At 42.6% G+C, this 19,658-nt stretch overlaps 1 protein-coding gene across 2 annotated transcripts; it reads right to left on the reverse strand.

Moving 5' to 3' along the window:
* Positions 1-9,282: 9,282 nt before the first annotated feature.
* Positions 9,283-19,416, reverse strand: Txndc9 (thioredoxin domain containing 9). Of its 2 annotated transcripts, none has more exons than XM_039083098.2 (5): positions 19,095-19,230; positions 18,031-18,239; positions 16,051-16,169; positions 12,919-13,173; positions 9,283-9,897 (listed from the first exon to the last, which is right to left on the reverse strand). In XM_039083098.2, the coding sequence occupies exons 2-5, from the start codon at positions 18,217-18,219 to the stop codon at positions 9,780-9,782; spliced, it is 681 nt and encodes a 226-aa protein (XP_038939026.1). In that variant the 5' UTR covers positions 18,220-18,239; positions 19,095-19,230; the 3' UTR covers positions 9,283-9,779. The 2 variants fall into 2 exon arrangements, with proteins under 2 accessions (XP_038939026.1, NP_742029.3); NM_172032.2 differs by lacking the exon at positions 19,095-19,230 and adding an exon at positions 19,327-19,416 and having other exon boundaries at positions 9,329-9,897.
* Between the last annotated feature and the right edge of the window lie 242 nt (positions 19,417-19,658).

The raw sequence follows: 19,658 nt of genomic DNA on the forward strand, positions 1-19,658 counted from the left end.
CTTTGCTGAGAGAGCCACAGCCAAGATGTTCATGCTGATCCCTCCTGCTGACTCATGACAAGGCTGAGGCCTGCTGTCTCTGCTAAGTAGTGCCACTGCTACTGATTCGTGTTTGCTATCCTGGCTCTACTGAGCTGGACTGCTGGTGTATCCGTAAAGTGTTTGCCAATGGATTGAGCTACCGTTGTTGACCTGTAAACAGGAGTTGCTCATAAAAACAAAACAAAACAAACAAAAAAAACATTTCTAAACAGGTCCACTTTCCTCCTATCCTTTCTGTTCCATTACGTCTAGTGTGTGGTGGGCTAAAAGAGAGGTTGAAGTGTTTAAAAACCATCATTAAAGGTAGACTTTAAAAAAACTAAAGTTACACTTGTAAGATATTTAGGGTTGTTCTTTTATAATAAATCATTTCCAGGGGTTGGGGATTTAGCTCAGTGATAGAGTGCTTGCCTAGCAAGCGCAAGGCCCTGGGTTCAGTCCCCAGCTCCAAAAAAAAAAAAAAAAAAAAAAAAAAAAAAAAAAAAAAAAGAAGAAGAAAAAAAAATCATTTCCATACCTGATGTCTAAGTCACTTTGCTACTATGGCTGACCTGCCTGAGTGCCTGAGTCCCTTTAAGGCCAGAAAGCTACAGTCTCTGGCATTTAGCACCTCATTATTATACAGCAGGGTGTTAAATAGAGAATTAATTGCTGGAGCTTTTCCCCCTCTTATCCAGATGCCTCTTCCTTGTCAGTTTAGGGGGAGAATTGGAGCAATCAACCTTTACACAAGCAAATATGGATTAAACGCACATAAATGTATATACATGTAACCATGCTCTTGTCCCCAGTGCCTTATTCCCAATGCTATGCTCTTGCTTCTAAGTTCTTCTTGAGTTCAGTTTCCTTTCTTTCTATTCAGCACTTATACATCTTTCAGAATACATGATCACATGGTAAAAATTTCACCCCAAATTCACATATAAATTCGAATCATAAATTGAGTAAGAAGTTTACAACAGAGAATTTTACATGCATATTCATTAAGAGAAATTATCTGGCTAAACATTCATCATCTGTCACTAGCTCTACAGGTTCATGGAGAGTTAAAGACCATAACTAAGTTATCACTGAAGTTTTGTATAGATCAATCCAGTCAATATTTTATCTTCTGCCCTCCCACCTATAATAAACCGTTAGTTCTCTTTTTATGACCTTTGGATAATTGTTTTACAACCTCTTGGAATGTGCTTTATGTTGTATTGTAAGATGTGCTACACGATGCTTTCTTGCTATCTCAGAAACAATTAACTAGTGACACTTGAAGACTGGCAGAATTCTCATTGTAGTTTTGACATCAAAAAGGACTTAATAGGAGTCTTATTATAAAAGATCTTCTTTTTTTTCTTTTTTTCTGGAGCTGGGGACCGAACCCAGGGCCTTGCGCTCGCTAGGCAAGCGTTCTACCGCTGAGCTAAATCCCCAACCCATTATAAAAGATCTTAATAATTACTAATATAACTTTAGGAATTCTTATAGGATCGTCATTAATAATTAAGAAATCATCTATTTGTCTATATAGCACCACTACAAGCACATCTTCATTGTTCTACAGAGATCTGCTCAAAAGGGTGGGATAATACCTAGTGATTGTTTCATCAGGGAAAGCATATTAATAGCAGAAATATTTCCTAAAATGAAATTCTTCTTGGCCTTGCCTAGAGGAGCAATTCTGTCATTAACTTTGACAGTCCATGTTGGAACCATCACAGGAAGATCACCTGCTAGTATTTATCTCCTTGATGGCTCCTGGCAGAGCTTCCCTCTTCTCAGATGACTCCAGCTTGTATTAAGGAGACAAAAATCAAACCAGCACAGACCATGGATGCTATTTCATTATTTTTATTGTTCAGTATGGGTCCATTATACATGACAACTTGCCCATCCATCCATCCATCCATCCATCCATCCATCCATCCACCCACCCATCCATCCATCCATCCATGATTGTGGACGGTTGGGTTGATATAACAACATCAATTCTGGCAGTTTTATTAGAATTTTCAGTATTTCAGTCCCCTGAATCTACTTTTGCTGGCAAAGACCACCACTCTCAGTTTTATAGGTGAATATATCATCTGATTCCAGAAAAGTTATATTGGCATTTCTCATTATGTCTTGATTATCTGAACTTGTTTCACAGATTATTAAAAATACTTAACAATGATACATTTAACCCAGATATAACAGTGCTCATCTATAATCCCAGAAGGGTAATCTGAAAGAGAGCATGTCTCTAAAAAAATGCAGGCAAACAAAAACCTTGCACATTCATGGTATTAAGCATTTGTGTGGGAGTGAAGGGCTTCACTGGCAACTGACCCCAAAGCTTCTTACATGCATTCTACCACAAAGCGAACTCCCAGCTCTAGATAATTTTTTGCATATAGGTCATGTGACTGAATATGCAAAAATCATGAATATATAAGAAATCATGGACTCATGATGGTTCTGTATATTATGCATAGAATAACGTGTGGTGTATAAAATTTCAATACAAACTCAATTTCTTCATCTTAAAATCATCTGACATTTCAAAGCCTCTGTCTTAGTTTGGGTTTTACTGCTATGAAGAAACAACATGACCAAGGCAATACTTATAAAGGAGAACATTTAATTGGAGCTGGCTTACAATCTCAGAGGTTTAGTTCATTATCATCATGGTGGGAAACATGTTAGCTTCCAGGCAGACATGGTGCTGGGAGAGCTGAGAGTTCTACAGCTTGATCCATAGGCATCAGTACACACACCCAATTGTTTGAGCACATATAAGTCCTCAAGGCCCGCTTCCATGGTGACACACTTCCTCCATCCAGGCCACATCTCCTAATAGTGCCACACCCTATGGGTCAAGCATTTACACAGGAGTTTATGGAGGCCATCCCTATTCAAACCATTATAGCCTCCCTTATTTGTTTGTTTGTTTATGTAATAGATTTGGAAGAGCACTTTTCATTTTGGCTCTTCTGGTGGCTCAATTTCACCAGTTACACAGGAGTGCCTTTCTTCTCCATTACTTTAAATGTTTCATCTCAGATAGTTTCATTGCAATACCATTTTGGCAATTGTTCTTTCTTGGTTTTCTTCTCTGGGGACTCATGCAATATTTATGATCATCTCTTTCCTTGGCTTCTGTATTTAAGTGCTTAAAGTTGAGCCCCTTAGTTTCTTCCAATTGTATCCACCTGTTGTTGCATTGTGCACAAATCTTAATTTTAAAAATAAAAACAAGTCTTAATGACGGTCATTTTGCCTGGGGTGAGGCGAAATATCTTACTAGTGTGCATTTTGTGCTGACTAAAGATGTTGAAAAAAATATCAGGGCTGGAGAGATGGCTCAGTGGTTAAGAGCACCGACTGCTCTTCCCGAGATCCTGAGTTCAAATCCCAGCAACCACATGGTGGCTCACAACCATCTGTAAAGAGATCTGATGCCCTCTTCTGGAGTGTCTGAAGATAGTGACAGTGTAATCATAATATATAACAAATAAATTTAAAAAATGGTGTATTTTTTCACCTCAAAGATCCAGATTAGGGGCCCAGTCGTGCTGGTACACACTTTTAAAGATTTATTTATAAAAAAAAAATCAGACACACACACACACACACAGTCCCTTTGTGGTTCCTTATGTCTCAGCACAACCCCTGAGGGATATGCAGGTAAGCTGACAACTGTTCCCATTCTGTAGGCTGCCTCTTCTTTCCAAGGCTCATTTTCTTTGTTGTGAGGGAACTAATTTCTTGTAATGTCAACTTGTCAGTGTCTGGGATTCTTTTCTGTACATCTTTTCCAGAAAATTCTTAACAATACCTGCAACTTGAACTGTTTCCCTAATGTTTTCCTATGGTGCTTTCAGATTTGGGGTTTATCTTAATGTCTTTAATTTCAAATTGGTTTTATGCATAGTAGATCTGGATCTAGTCTCTCATTCTTTGTTGAGGAGACTTTCCCCCAATATTTATTTTTGTCACTTTTATTTAAGACTGGGTGGCCACAGCTGTGTGTTTTTACTTCTGGGTTTTCTATTCTATTGGTCTCCATGTTTGTTTTGTGCCAGTTCCGAGCTGTTTTGATTACAGTGACTCTGTAGCCTAGTTTAATTGTAATGTCTGTACTGTAGATCTTTCTGCTTTGGCTCTTTGGGGCCTTTTGTATTTTTATGTGAAAGCTGCACTTTTTCTTTGTAAACACAATTATAATTTTGACGTGTCATTGAATCTATACATTGATTCAACAATATCACTTTTTGCAACATTAATTCTGCCAATCCATGAGCATAAGAGATTCTTCCATCAGTTCCTGTCTTCATGTCTGTCCTTTCCCAGCGTCTCAATGTTTTGGTTTTTTGTTTCTTTTTTCATCTTTATTAACTTGGGTATTTCTTATTTACATTTCAATTGTTATTCCCTTTCTCGTTTCTGGGCCAACATTCCCCTAACCACTCCCGCTCCCCTTCTCTATGGGTGTTCCCCTCCCCATCCTCCCCCCAATTCAATGTTTTCTTTTTTTTTAATCTAAAATTTTGCTCTCTACACTGTGTTTTTATTTTTTATTTTTTTTAAAGATTTATTTTATTTATTCCATGTATGTAAGTACACTGTTGCTGTCTTCAGACATACTTGAAGGGGACATCGGATCCCGTTATGGATGGTTGTGAGCCACCATGTGGTTGCTGGGAATTGAACTCAGGACCTTTGGAAGAGCAGTCAGTGCTCTTAACTGCTGAGCCATCTCTCCAGCTCCAATTCAATGTTTTCTTGTAGAGGTCTTTACCTCCTTGGTTTGTTTCTCTGTGGGAAAGATTTTATGATTATGGTTTTCATACTGATTTCACCCTCTTATCTGGCAAGCTCTTTTCTGGTAAACAGAAAGGCTGCTGGGTTTTGCATGCTAGTTTTGTATCTTTTTACTTAGTTTGAAGAATTCCCCAGTATCTTCAGCGTCAGATAATGTCTTCAAATAAGAATGATTCAACTCCTTCATTTCCCATTTGTCTCCCTTTTATTTTTCTCTTATTGCTTTAGCTAAAATTCAAGGACCATATTGAGAATGAGAACACTTCTCATTCCTGATTTTAGAGAAAATGTTTTTCCTGTTTAGTATAATGTCAACTATAAGTTTGTCATACACCACTTTTATTATGATATTATGCTATTATGCTCCTTTTATTCCTAATTTCTTTGGGATCTCTGTCAGGCAAAGGATGTTGAACTTAGTCAAAGGCCTTTGCAGTGTTTGTGGAGATGATCATGTGATTTTTGTTTTTAAGACTGTTTTTGTGTAGGATAGCAATATTTTTTCAAATTTATTATGTGTATGAGGCTGTGTAAATTTATGTGCCAGATGCATGCAAGTGTCTTGAAGTTCCATAGGGTGTCACATCCCCTGGAACTAGAGTTATAGGTGGTTGCTGTGGGCGCTGGGAACAAGAGACCAGAGTAGAGTCCTCTACACAGGTTCATTGGGCATAACATTTATTATTGCTTATATTATTATTATTATTATTATTATTATATTGTTTAAACAACCACTCATCTCTCAAGCAAAACCAACTTGATCAAGGCATTTGATCTTAATATCTCTTCAACATGATTTTGCACGTACTTTATGGAGGACTTTTCTACATTTATTAAGTAAATTGACCTGTAACTTCTTTTGTTGTTTTGTTATCAGAATGCTGGCTTTTGGGGGGGGGGCGTTGAGGGCTAAAGAAACTTTGTGTGTGTGTGTGCAGGTGTGCATGTTCTTGTGGGTGGATGTGGTGAGCATGTGCCTGCTCAGGTGGAGTTCAGAGGACAACCTTCTTACCTTTTGGTCTTTCCCTTTTTACCTTGTTTGTAAAAGGGTTTCTTCACCAGTGTGTACAGGCCAGCTGGACCACAGATTTGGAAGAATTCCCTGTTTGCTTCTGACCCTAGGGGTACACTGCAATTACTGATCCAGTGCTATTGTGTTTGCCTTTACAGATCAGGGCATCAAATTCAGGTTATCAGGCAGAGCAGCACACACCTTTATCCACTGGGCCAGCCTTGATGACCTGAGTTCAACCCTTACACTTCACATGGTTGGGGGCTGGAAAGATGGCTGAGTGGTTACGAGCACTGACTACTCCTCCAGAGATCCTGAGTTCAATTCCAAGCAAACACATGGTGGCTCACAACCATCTGTAATGAGATCTGATGCCCTCTTCTGGTGTGTCTGAAGACAGTGACTGTACTCACATACATTAAAAGAAAAATAAAAAAAAAAATCACAAAGTGGAAAGAGTCTTCTGATCTCTACACGTGCTGTGATACACACAGTGTAAAAACTGTTAAAGAGATGTTAAAGTGATTCTACTGCTTCTTTTTCTGATGGCATACATTTTCCACCTTTTAAAAATAACAAGTACAAACTTATAGTTTTGATAATCAAAACTGTATTTGGTATCCTCCCTCCCCCCATATTTCTGGTGCTTCTCTGATAAAATTGGCACATCTTTGGTTTGGTTCTCTTCTGGTTTTACTTGCAAATCTTAGTAAGCAACCCACTCTTGGGGCTCTGTCCCTACCACCATCTCATACAGCGAAAGGGAACTACTATAACAGTAACAGAGCCAAATAGAGAAATGCACCTAACGTCTATTAATATATCACATGTGACCATTAAACAGAGAATGGTAACTATAGAATGTTACAAATTAAGAACTTGTTAGGACTTTTTTAAAAAATAAAAAAAATTAAAAAAGAATCTTAGGGTTAATGTAGCAATAGGAAATGAATGAAATAAAATGAAGTAGAGAAATAATGAAATAGAGAATATTAAATGAATCAAAAGCTAAAGAGGAAGAACAGAGAAAAATGTTGTGAAAGGGAAAAGAGATTAGAATAGAAAAAATCATAATAAAAATTTCAGATTTTTCAATAATTAAATTCAAAAATCAAATGTTAAGGAGAGTCCAGCTGAGCATGCTGGCACCACCTTTTAGTTCCCGAGTTCTGGAGGCAGATCTCTAGGGGTCCAGCCTGATCTACAGAGGGCTATGTAGAGAGACCTTGTCCCAACATTCCCCTCAAAGGATAAAATAAAAACCCGAGTTTTCAAAACAACAAACAAAGTAAAGGCCATCCCCTGTAAGACAAAGTCTAATACTGCTGAAAGTCTAGTTGAGAGGAACAAAAGAAGAAATGAGGGAGAAAAAAAAACCAAAAACGCCAGATAGTGGAAAAAATGCATAATCAAAATTAATGATTCCACAAAGGGCTGGATAAACTAGGATAAAAGAATTGCTGAGTTAAACAAAAATGAAATACAAGGGAAGGTCAGGTCAGAGAAAGAAGACCCAGGGGAGCTTCAAGGCCTGACGTGTTGCGGGTCGTGGCTGTTGTACCCCAGTGCTTTTTCTATGGTTAAGCCCTGTTGGGATTCCCACAGGACCTGGCTCCCACTTGAATAGCTTCCCTTCTTTATGTAGCAGCATCCTCTACTGGCCACACTTAGCTCTGCAGCCTGTGGGCTTTCACTCTTAAGACTTTATCCTCTGAAGTGGTTGCTGTGAAGTCTCCCAAGCACACTGGGAGTATGGGAGCAACCAGGATAGTTCTTGGTCTGTGTACTTGCCTTGCTGGAAGGATGCGACTATGGGATCTCGCCTGCTGGAGCTGCAGTCTTCAGGAGCTATGGCAGTAATAGATAACATCACTGGCTGGCCCAGGCACAGGGCTGCACAAGTCCGCATCCAGGGCAGGGTTTTTTCCTTGCACTGTACTGCCCTAACTTGTCTCTTGCACTGTTGTCAGCACACGGCTTTCGAACTCTTCATAACCACCCCCCAGGTTGTGTCATTAGGAACCATGGCCTACTACACTTAGGCTCATCTCTGGGTGGCTGCTGTCCGTTCTCAGACTCCCAGTGTAGCACAGTTCCCTCTCAAGGTGGTAAGGTGGTGCCTGGATCCTACCTTCTCAGTCACAGTAGCACACATGGGATTCCTTTGCACTGCAGACTCATCGGCTGCAGGAATCACAAATCTGGGTCTGAGTGTTGTGGGCTTCCCAGAAGGTAGGAATGTCAATTCAGCAGACACCTGAAGGAACCCCTCACCATTGAGCACATGTGCTCAGCTTGGCTTCTCTGGGTATCACTAGACTTTCCCCCTAGGCTTTCGTACTGCCTTTGTGAACTTCTGAATCACTTCCCATCTTCCTTTAGAATACACACTATTCTAATTCTTAATTCTCTGCAGTCAGATCTAGCATCTAACCCAAAGATTACGTTTGCGTATGTATGCCCGTGCACTCGGCTATGCAGGTGCCTGCTGAGGCCAGAGAAAGCCTCAGACTCTCTGGAGCTGAGTTAGCCTCTGACATGCAGGCTAGGAACTGACCTTGGGTCCTCTGCACTAGCAGTTATGTACTCTTAATTACTGACCCATCTCTCTTGACTCCTGCTCAAACTTACTTCTCAGATACTTTAGTTGTTCTTTCTAGGAATTTGTCCATTTTTTAGGATTATTGGTATAGAGTTCTTCAGTTAGCCGTTTCCTTTTTACTCATCTTTTCTGCTGTATCTTTCCTCTCAACCTCTCAGGTGTGTTATGTTTTCATCTTAGATTTTAGTCTTTTAAGAATTAGATTCAACTTACTTTATGTGTGCAAGTTTTGCCTGCATGCATGTACATGTGTGATGACCTTGGAAGTCAGAAGAAGACATCCGAGTCCTCCGGAACTGGAGCTAGTGGACGGCTGTGAGCCACCATGTAGGTGCGAGGAATCCAACTCATGTGCTCTGAACTGGTGAGCAGTCTCTCCAGTTCCTTGTGTTCTTTTAGATTGCTTTCAAATCCCAAGACACCTTTAATTCAATTCATTTGTATTTCTTGTATTGTGTGTGCACATTAAATGACAACTTGCAGGAATTGTTTTCCTTCCACCAATGGGTCCAGTCCCCAAGTTTTGTGGCAAGTGCCTTTCTACACTGAGCTGTCTATTTCAATAGATGATGCTACACTCTCTTTTCTTACCAAGACTTGCTAGTTCTGGGCATCAGATTCTTTTTGTTCATGCTAAACACAAGACCTGGTTTTTCTTTTTCTTTATGCTGTTTCCAGACTCACATTTTCACCTTTGCTGAAGTTGTTTTACTGAGCAGTCAATGGAGTTCCTTATGCTGTTACCCAAAAACTGTTTAAGTAGTTTTCACATGTTTCAGCATGTACTTAACAATGAGGATCCCTTAAATAAGACAACATGCTCACAACCTGAGTTTCCTGCTGGTCTCAGCAGATTCAACATGCTGTATCCAGAACACATGGTTAAGTCTTTAATAGTTCCTGAAAGCCATTCCATGAAGTGGATCGCTGACAGGGAAGTGCATGTGGTGCCCAGGGGAAGGTGTCCAACCTGGTGTATAGTCAGCACTCAGTAGGGCCTACAAGAGTGGGCTGAATTTCTATTTCTAATGCAGGAGATTAAAAACACAAGTGTGAGCAGTTTAAAGATAGAAGAATCACATTATGAAAAAAACAACCACAAAAATAGAGAATTCAGACCCTTCCCAGGTAATTTAAAATATCTGTTTCTCTCAGGTTATACATAATGACCATAGACAAGATGGTCAAACAGTGTAAACGCTGGGATAAGAGTATCAGATGGTCAATGGGCCGAAATCAGTGGAATTTAGAAAACACGTTAACTCAGACAGACAGACAGACAGACATACACACAGACAGACAGAAAGTTTTAAAGTATAGCACAGTCTAATCATCATCAGAATCGGAATCGTATTTCTTTCCTCGGATAGTTTTCTTTTCCAGCTTTGTGAAGTTTGTCCCAAATTTCTTTTGGCTCTGAAATGGTGGCTCCATTAAATTTCCACTGAAAGTGAAACAAAGGATAAGAGCATTTTATTCTTTATGATTTAGTATCCGCAGGATGCTAGACTATAAAAAGCACGCATATCAAGTTAATAGTTTCATATACTATTTAACTGTGTTAGACAATGCTTGAATTTCTTGGTTATCATGATCATTGCTATAAACAATTTTGGGGTGATGGAGAGGATACTGGCCCTCTGCATGCTAGGGCAGAGAGAAAAGCGAAGGTGCACTGACCCTGTGCCGCCCCGTGCCAGTGACAGGCAACACTGCTGCTTTTGAGCTCCTGCTGGGACTCGTGACTCTTCCTGGGTAGCACCTCAGTGTTACATTTCTACACATATTGACGGACTCATGGAATGTGCTATTATCAACCTGGAAATAGCATTAAACAAGGATGCTAGAGAAATAAATGACAAGAGACAGGTGTGTGTGTGCGTGTGCGTGTGCGCGTGTGCGTGTGTGTGTGCGTGTGCGTGTGTGCGCGTGTGTGTGCGTGCGTGTGTGCGCGTGTGTGTGCGTGCGTGTGCGTGCGTGTGTGTGTGTGCGTGTGTGTGCGTGCGTGTGTGTGCGTGTGTGTGCGTGTGTGTGTGCGTGTGTGTGCGTGTGTGTGTGTGTGTGCGCGCGAGCGCGTGTGTGTGTGTGTGTGTGCGTGTGTGTGTGCGCGCGAGCGTGTGTGTGTGCGCGCGAGCGTGTGTGTGTGTGTGTGCGTGCGTGCGTGTGTGTGTGTGTGCGTGTGTGTGTGTGTGTGCGCGCGCGTGCAGGTGTGATGGGGGTAGGTGGGGGCGGCACTGTGATTCCAGGTGCCAGGAGGGTAAGGAAGGACTGAGAAGTTGAGGACCACATGGCTTATGTAGGGAGAGCCTATCCTAAACAAACAGTAAATAAATTAATCAATATAGAAACACAGCTAACTCTGGAGAGTAAACCACAAGTTCTCCTGGAGGTCATATTTCGTCTGGATCAAACAGGAAGGATCAAAGTATAACAAGACTTACAGATGATAACCCACAGGATAAAGTCAGTCATGGCCCAGACCGATCATTAAGTGGGCAAGTAATGGAACAGGCAGTTCCTCATCCAACAACTGCCTAGCATGACAGGCCAGTGCTCTACCCAGTGCCTTACCACTAAATAGAGACGATGGCTTACGATGCACGAGGAATGAGGGCATGGACATCCTCCTGTGGAAAACTAGCCATGCCACAGGATCTGGGTCTGACACTGATAAATTCACAATCTCAGACTGGGAGCATCTGAGGAATTAGCTAGCTTGTATACTTTCACAACCTTTTTTTTTTTTTTTTTTTTTTTTTTTTTTGAGACAGGGTTTCTCTGTGTAGTCCTGGCTGTCCTGGAACTCTCTGTAGACTAGGTCGGCCTCAAACTCAGAGATCCATCTGCCTCTGCATCACAGGTGCTGGGATTAAAGACACACGCCACCACACGGCAAAGCTGTCACCTTGAAAATTAAATTACCAATCCTTACAGGAATTAAATGCAAAAACTAGACATGACTTATTTCTCAGACATGGAGAACAACAAGAGGATGGTGGTTTGAGTAGGTTCCATAAAATACATCGTCACTGTTTTAGTAAGTGCAGGTAGTGTGCAGGACAATGTCCTATTCTTAGGAAGTATACCTTCAAGAAAAGGAAATACACTCAAGTAGTTCTGAAAGAAACTTACAGGCGCGTCTGACACCGCGTTTAAAAGTGGCAAGGCACTGTAAAGACGTGTGAGGATTTCTTTTGTTAGCTTGCAACGTAATCAACACTTGAAACTGATCTGCTGGGCACGGTGGACCCCATTTGTAATCCTAGCACTTGGGAGGCTGAGGCAGGAGGAGTAACATTATGGACTGTAGAGTAAGACCTTGTCTCCAAATGTCAAAAAAACAAAACAAAACCTTCAAAATATAACATTTGGTTGAATGAATGTTAACTTATTAATATTAACAAGAGAAGTTGATTTCTATAGTTTAGGAATGTCTCCCATGTTGTTGAACCAATGCTAATTTATGTTAATATTAACGAGAAGAAACTGACCAGTAGGGAAAGAAAAGGGGAGATTTTCTGCTTTGAAAGGCACAATTTTCCTTGTCTTTTTTTCCTTTCTCTTTTTAAGCATGAGGCACAGAACACAGGTAGTAACTTTCAATTTGAAGGGGATAAAAGTCATGTACAAAAAACCAGAAGCGGGATTTTAACTGTTTTCCAGAGTAAGAGAAGCAGGGAAACCTTTTGCATTTGTAGACTGCACAGGAGACAGACAAGAGTCTACCCTAAAACCCTACTGTCTCCACAGTCTTCAGGGCCAGCACAGCTAGCATTGTGAGGGCCTGGTTTCAACTGCACAAGCGTAACGCCTCCTGTGCTGGCTGGCGTGCTTGCGATTTTAACTTCATCACAGAGAGTCCTTTAAGTCAGTCAGAGATTGGGAAGGCAAGGTTTAGCCTATAGCTTAGGGACAGAGGACCTGCCCAGCGTACGAGAGGGTCTGGGTTGAATCTCTAACATTAAAAAACAAAGAACAAGGCCCCCCTCACACAGAGGTAATCTATTCTGGAATGCCACTTTGGGCTTCTAAAATTAGTTTCAGTAACATTTCTTACGTTGAAAACGTCTAGGCCACCTCTAAACCTGTCTTTAACTGTAAACTTGGTTTTGCTGTAAGATCACACTGCTGTATGCCCTGAGAAGTGTTGGGTTTTTTTTTCCCCCCAAGCTGTCCACAATTTAGCTATTAGGCCTTACTTTCATAAAATAAATGTTAACTAGCCAGATGTGGTGGTGTGTCCCTTTAATCCCAGCACTCAGGAGGCAGCGGCAGGCAGATCACTGAGTTCAAGGCCAGCCTGGTCTACAGAGAGTTCCACGACAGAAAGAACTATAGAGAAATCCTGTCTTAAAAAACAAAAACAAAAATAAAAGTACAATGAAAAAAATCTCTAAAACTATTGACTATGCATAGTTTCAAAACAGTCTATTTTTTTGTTTTTTTTGTTTTAGCTAAACGTTACCTATAATTGATAACATCAGAACAACCGAGTCTCCATTCTAAAGTTTCTGTAGTGAAGTCATCTGTATTTCCCAGGTCGGTGAATCCCACAATATAATCTTGTGTCTTGCCGTCTCTCAGGAGAGCTAATGTGGGGATAACTTTGATCCGCAGTCTCTCACAGAGGAATGGTGCCTTTTCCACATTCAGCTTCAAAAACTTGGTTTCAAGATGTTTTTTGGCCAGAATTGCCAAATGTCTGTCTAGTATTTTACACCTGGAAGTTAAGGCAGAGAAGTAAAAGCTAAAGGAGCAGCCCTGCACAGCCCACCTCACAGTTTCTCTGAGTCTATGAGTTTATGAACTGTTACGCTTACGATAAAAACAAGGAGGGTCTTGGTTCCCCTGTGCATGAAGACAGACCTGAGGCTGACGGAACTCACAAGAGGCAAAATACAGCTGGTGTCCCCTTTGGAATTCAGGACTGAAAGCTGGAGTCACCGAGACCTCTCTGAACCATGTAACTGTCAGGAAGCTCTTCGGTTAAAGGTTATAGACTCTTTAAATATGGCTAGTGTGTTCTAGAGAAATGGGCAGTATTAGCAGGGACTCCCCCCTCCTCAGGGACAGACACGGAACCCAGTAAATGCTCATTCAGCTCCATACTCTTTACTAAGCCTGAAGAGGAAGGAACACTGTCTTTAAATTAAAATCTGCTTTACACAAACCAAGCTCCTAGTGTGTTTCTAAATGAACTGCCAATGTTTTATGATCAGTGGTTCGTAAGCACAGGGTTCGTTAGAGGTGACTCTTATTTACTTATTTATTTTGAGACAGGAATCCTGTGCCCCACTACCACTCACTAATAGGTAACTGTTACAGACTACAGATGAGTGGAAAGTCTCCGGGTGGCACAGGGAAGTGCACAGGTGACTCTTGAGTACATGGGTCACTCTAGAACTAGGTCCGGGCTCAGGCATTTCCTGCGTCCTTGATGTCTAATCTTGTCTTGTTGGCTTAAGATGGTTGCCAGATGGTTCAGTAATGAGACTTCAGGGATTAGACCAGGTGCAGTGGTACCTGCCTTAAATCCTTGCACTTGGAGGCAGAGGCAGGTAGATTCTCTGTTAGCTCTAGGGCAGCCTGGTCTACACAGAGACACTGTCTCAGAAAACCAAAATAACAAAACAAGACAAGATTTTAGAGATAAAATGGAAAAAGAGCAGATAACAGGTTTTAAATGATGCTCAAAACAAACTACGAATCTGTGAGAAACATAAACTCCCTCCACACTCCAACTGTAGAAGGAACCTATTTTAATAAAGCCTATGACCAGGCCATTTGTCAGTTAGTACATGCTGTTGTTCTGAGAGAAGGTCTTACAGCTCAACACAGAGATCCTCCTTGCTGCCCTCTGTCTAGTCTCACAAGCAATCAATCTATCTTTAAAAATCTAGCATTGTGCTGTATGCCTTCAATTCCAGTACGTGGGAGGCAGAAGCAGGTGAATATTCCTGGCGAGCCAGAGCTATACAGCAAGACCCTCCCTGTCTTAAGAAAAGAAAAATTGTGCCATGCATGAAGCTGTGGGTTTATTCTCTAACACTGCAAAAACACCACCATCAACAAACTGAACAAAGAAAAACCTCTACAAAACAAGTAACAAATGAAACACCTACCAGAACAGAACAGAACAGAACAGCAGTTAAAAACCCAGAGGCAGAGCTGAAGAGAATGCTCAGCGTTAAGATCATGGCCGCTCCTGCAGAGAACCACTGCAGGGTCCACTGCCAGCACCCACGTGGTTCACATCCATTCCCAATGACAGCCCCAGGGCATCTGAGTCCATCTTCTGATCTGTGTGCACGTACGCCGCAGAGACACACATGCTGGCAAGGCACACATTTATTCCCAAAGAATAGATAAATCTTAATAAAAGTGCAGTCTCACTTTTAAAACATGGGACTCCTCCATCACCCAGTAGCCGAGTCACTTCACTCTCCATGCAAGGAAGAGAATCGTGACCCACACCTCAGAGGGCTACGATAAATGTTTGACAGACAAATGCTCATTCACAGATGTGCCCAGTTTACTCTGTGAGGGGACTTTGGAGGCTGTATACAAGACAATAGAATGGTTTGAATTTGGGTTCCCAGATCAGCCTGGAGGTGAGCACCCCAGTGGTTCACTGTCTCCTCCATCAGTTACCTCCACCTGACTTCTGCTCTTGGTAGTTTGCTTTACCCCTGCTGTGGTGGGCTGGCACTTCTTATGCCTCTGCCTTTCTAATTCTCAGTAAATTAATCCAAGGCACTCAGGCCCTGAAAAGCGTTAACACTGAAGTGGTGGCTCTGAGGTTAAGCTGAGGCCCTCACTGTACCTCAGCCCTGTCTTCTCTCCCTACTGAGGAAGGGCTGAAGTGCAGCGAGTCAGTTACCCTGCACGTCCACCTGAGAAAGGCAGCACCAGAAAATTGCTATTATGATTCTAAATCTGTTATCAGCTTTTCTAGTTTTTAAAAAATCTGACTAGTTCTTAAGTTGTCAATTTTCAAAGGTTGGCAACTAACCCATTTTGAAGGCACACACACACATACACACACACCACCTCTTGGGCTGAGCTTGGTTGTAGGGCAGTTGTTTAGCATGTCCAAATTCTCAGTTCTCTCCCTCAAAAAATGTAACTCGGGAGTCCTGCTACTTTCTGGGTTGCCTTAAGGGAAATTACTTCTCTCCAAATCTGACTGTTCCAACTGCAGTTCTGCTGAAAGACTTGGTCAAGCCACTGTGTCCTTACCAAGAGGACAAAGACTGAAGGGATAAACAATTATGAAAGTTGTTGGCTCCCAATTTCCAGCATCCTATGAACACAGCATATCAAATTATTGTTTTGGTAAGAATTACAAGCACTTACTTCTGGATGTCTTTTGACTTACATGGAGAAACCACAGCTCGGCACAATGAAACATTTACACAGGACTACTGACTTCAGATAAGACCGACTTATTTACTTGCAAGGTGCTTGCTGGCTTAGGCTAATCTTCACAATAATGAAAACACCTGTGACCACATCACCACACGTGACTGCTCTAAGTCAGCAGTGTCTCTACGCACATGTCTCATCCCAGTAGAGAGAAGAGCGGAAGCCAGGTTACCTGAATGTGGTGTCTCTGTAGAAATGGCAAACCACCTTCTCACTCTCCTTGACCTCTTGAAAGAAGTCTCTCTCGCTGCCGATTTCCCTGTACTCCCCGTGTCCTTTGGAAAGCCATTCCTAATTTCAAGAGAAGCAAGAGACCCAGCTGACACGTGTTTTCGTGGTACCGAGTGTTTTATATCTCTTAATCATTGTGTAATTTTGTAAGGGAATCAATTCTATTGCATAGCAGGTGTTCCTTCAGCAGTTGGCTTTCCTAGGATCTCAGTGGCCATTGTGCAGAGCTAGTCTGTGGGCAGGAGTGACCGTCTCATGACAGGGGTTCATTAGGGCAGTTCTGCACCTTGTTCATTTACCTGCTTCATTTTAAGTTTCACAGCCAGAATTTAGGTCTGTGAGACATAACATGAAAATACCAATTTAACTTTCACATGTGTGCTCTTTAAACTAATAAAATCAGGGTTGTTTGATTACAAAACGGTTTTTCGGTTTATTTTTGTGATGTGAGGGACTGAACCAGGAGCAAGAGCAGGAGACAGGAGAGCTCTACCACGGAGACACACACACACACTCACTATTTTCTACACTTTAGAAAGTAATGCTCTCACAGGCAACTAAAGAATGTTGAGAGTGGGAGGAAGAGTCTTCTCCAGGGAAAAGCACGCCAACTGGCTGTCCACTACCAAATGGTCAGTCTTGAAAATGTACACACGAGTTAACATTACAGACTGAGCAGGGCATATTTAGAAATGTGTATGTCTACACACACACACATATAGGGATGTAACAACAATTAGTGAGAACAGAGGCTGTGAGCGTGAAAGGGAGAATATGGGATGGCTTGGAAGGAGCAAAGGGAAGGGGGAATGATATAATCCTATGACAATCTCAAATTTAAGAAATAATGTCCTATCCACAGCATAACTAAACAGACAACCAAACTAAACCAAACCACCTCATGAAATAAAGCCCATCCACCCTGGGGGACAGTGCAGTTATCGAAGCTCAGGAAGCTTAGGACCCTATCTGCTTCTGACAGTAATCTCAAAACAGGCCGGGGCTTCTAGAGCAGCCAATAGTGAGCAGAGTCCTCAGAAGGAAAAGTATCCCACCCACGTGGTGTCCAAAGCCAGGGAAAAAAGCCTCACATCTAATTCAGGTTCCCAAGCTGAGGCAGGGCCTTTGTCAACCAAGCCTGGGACTCTTCCAGCCCCTTCCCCTTCCCTGTAGCAGAAAGCTTGTCACCTCAACGGATGCTCACTCTCCCTTTCAGGCTGCTGGTTAGGAGAAAAGTAACAAGGGAGGCTGCAGTGGCCACGCCCATCCGACATTTACTGACCGTTTTTTTTTTTTTTTTTTTTTTTTTTTTTTGGTTCTTTTTTTTTTTTCGGAGCTGGGGACCGAACCCAGGGCCTTGCGCTTCCTAGGTAAGCGCACTGACCAGTTTTAAGGAGCCTTCCACTTCACCTTCTCTCTTGTAAGTGGGTGCAACAACCCAACCATGTCACTGAGTGGCCATGAAGATGACAGACAGAATGGGGGTGCTGGTGCACACCTTGGGCCCCAGCGCTTCGGAGGCAGAAGCGGTAAAATGTCTGAGATTTCTAGGCCAATCATGGCTACACAGTGAGATCCTGCTCCTGTCCTGCCCTCCCACAAAAGACAAGACAACCTAATAAAAACGCAAGTCTAACACTTAGAAATATTTTCTCACACACAACCATCGTATTTCTTTTTGATGTGTGGACCCTAAGCTTGCCCTAAGAAAAAGTCTCAATGTCTCTCTTTCACATGTCATCGCCTCAGTCAAATGGTACATCTTGCCTAAGTCTTCCCTAATGTTTTATTCCTGGGCAGCTACTGAACAGTGTCGTGTGAATTTGGAACATCCTGCAAGTGAGGAGGGAAAGTCACATGACTGCACAGTGCAGTCAGGAGCACAGGGTTACAGTGGTTTCAGAGAGCAGGCGGAGGTTACTTGTTTCTGCTGCTGAGCCTTCCGGAGCGCCGCCAGTCTCTTTTCTTTGAGCAGTTCCAGCTCATCTTCACCGATCTGATCCAGTTTCTGAATTTCAGAGTCCAAGTGATTTTCCACTAGCTTAGCAGCCTGGAGGAACTGGTTTTCTAGGACTTCTGAGAACATGTCGATAGATCCATTTCCTTCCATTTTCCTAAATGGTCTTGGTGCTGGGGGAGGGGAGGGGTTCATAAAAAAACAAGTATTAAGTTTACACTCTGGGTTTTTTGTTTTTGTTTTCTTTTTGTTTTGTTTCTGTTTTTCTTTAAAAGACAGGGTCTCTATAAGGCCTGAGACCTTAACAGGCGCCATGTTGGAGGCATCATTTTGGCCTTAAAACTCAGCCATGTAGGCCCCAGAATAAAGATACCCACTGGCCAACCTGATTTACCCAATTTCTCAATGAGTCTTTCTTCCCAGGTGACTGTAAGTTACTGCATAAAGTTGGCAGCTAAAACTAATCAACTCGCACACAAAATAACCCTGGGCACGGTGGCTTATGACTGTAACCTCAGTTCTCAAGGGCAGAAGCATAAGGATCAGGAGTTTGAGACCATCCTTGGATATATTTGGAGGACAGGCCTGGGCTACTACATAAGACCATTTATTTTAAAAAAAAAATCCCTAAACTACCCTCTAAGCCTCAATTTTCAGCTCCTCATGAATATTATACAACTTAAAAGCTGTATCCCCAGGTTCCCTAACCTGGGGAGGAGAGATACAATAAGACTGTGACTCTTCAGGAAGATCTAGATGAAGGGATCCGAGACCAGCTACTCACAATCTGCCATTAACAGGGCATAGTAGTCGCTTATCCCTGAGGTTTTCACAGACCTTTAAGTTTAAATTCAGAGCTTCATGAGACTAATAAGTGCTGCGCTGGGTTAGGTGGGGCTAAGGATGTGTAGCTTAGTGGTTCCCCATAACTTTCTATTTGTTAAGTATTACTCTTACCGATGAACTGGGGGGGCTGACACTTATTTGTTCCCCTACAAACTCCTACCCGAAACCCTAACCCCGTGTACCTGTCAGCGGACTCTTCGCCACTCCCTGAGCTCAAGGGACTGGTGGAGGAGTTCCGGGGGGTGGGGAGGACGCTAGTTCGCACTAACTGGGGCGCATGCGCCGTAGCCTCCGCAGCCGCCCAGACGAGGCCCTCCCAGCCGCCCCCAGCCCAGCCGGATGTGCAGCCGATGTGTGTCCTTCATCTACACGGGGACGCAGTGGCAAGATCGGCTACAGAACCCTCTGCCGTACCTGGATTATTGGTGAAGCCTACGGAGAGAGGGAGCCGCAGACCAAGAGCACCGACCAGGTTCACGCAGGTTTCAACCTCACAGCAATTGTTAAGGGCGGCGAATGAGCTGTCAGCTCCACCTTTTCATTGGCTACAGCCCTCTCGCGATATAACCTGCGGAAGGGGCGGTGGAGAGTGACGAAAGCCTCGGAGAAGCTCTTATCCTTCGCCACCCGGAACTACTGACTTCTGAGCCTACACTTCACGTGGGCTAATGGCCGGAGGGATGGGCGCTAAGGACGCTGGGGAATGTAGTTTTTATGCACTGACTGCGGGTCCCAGCTCGCAAAGC

This window comes from Rattus norvegicus, chromosome 9 (genome assembly GCF_036323735.1).
Source record: "Rattus norvegicus strain BN/NHsdMcwi chromosome 9, GRCr8, whole genome shotgun sequence".
NCBI lineage: Eukaryota > Metazoa > Chordata > Mammalia > Rodentia > Muridae > Rattus > Rattus norvegicus.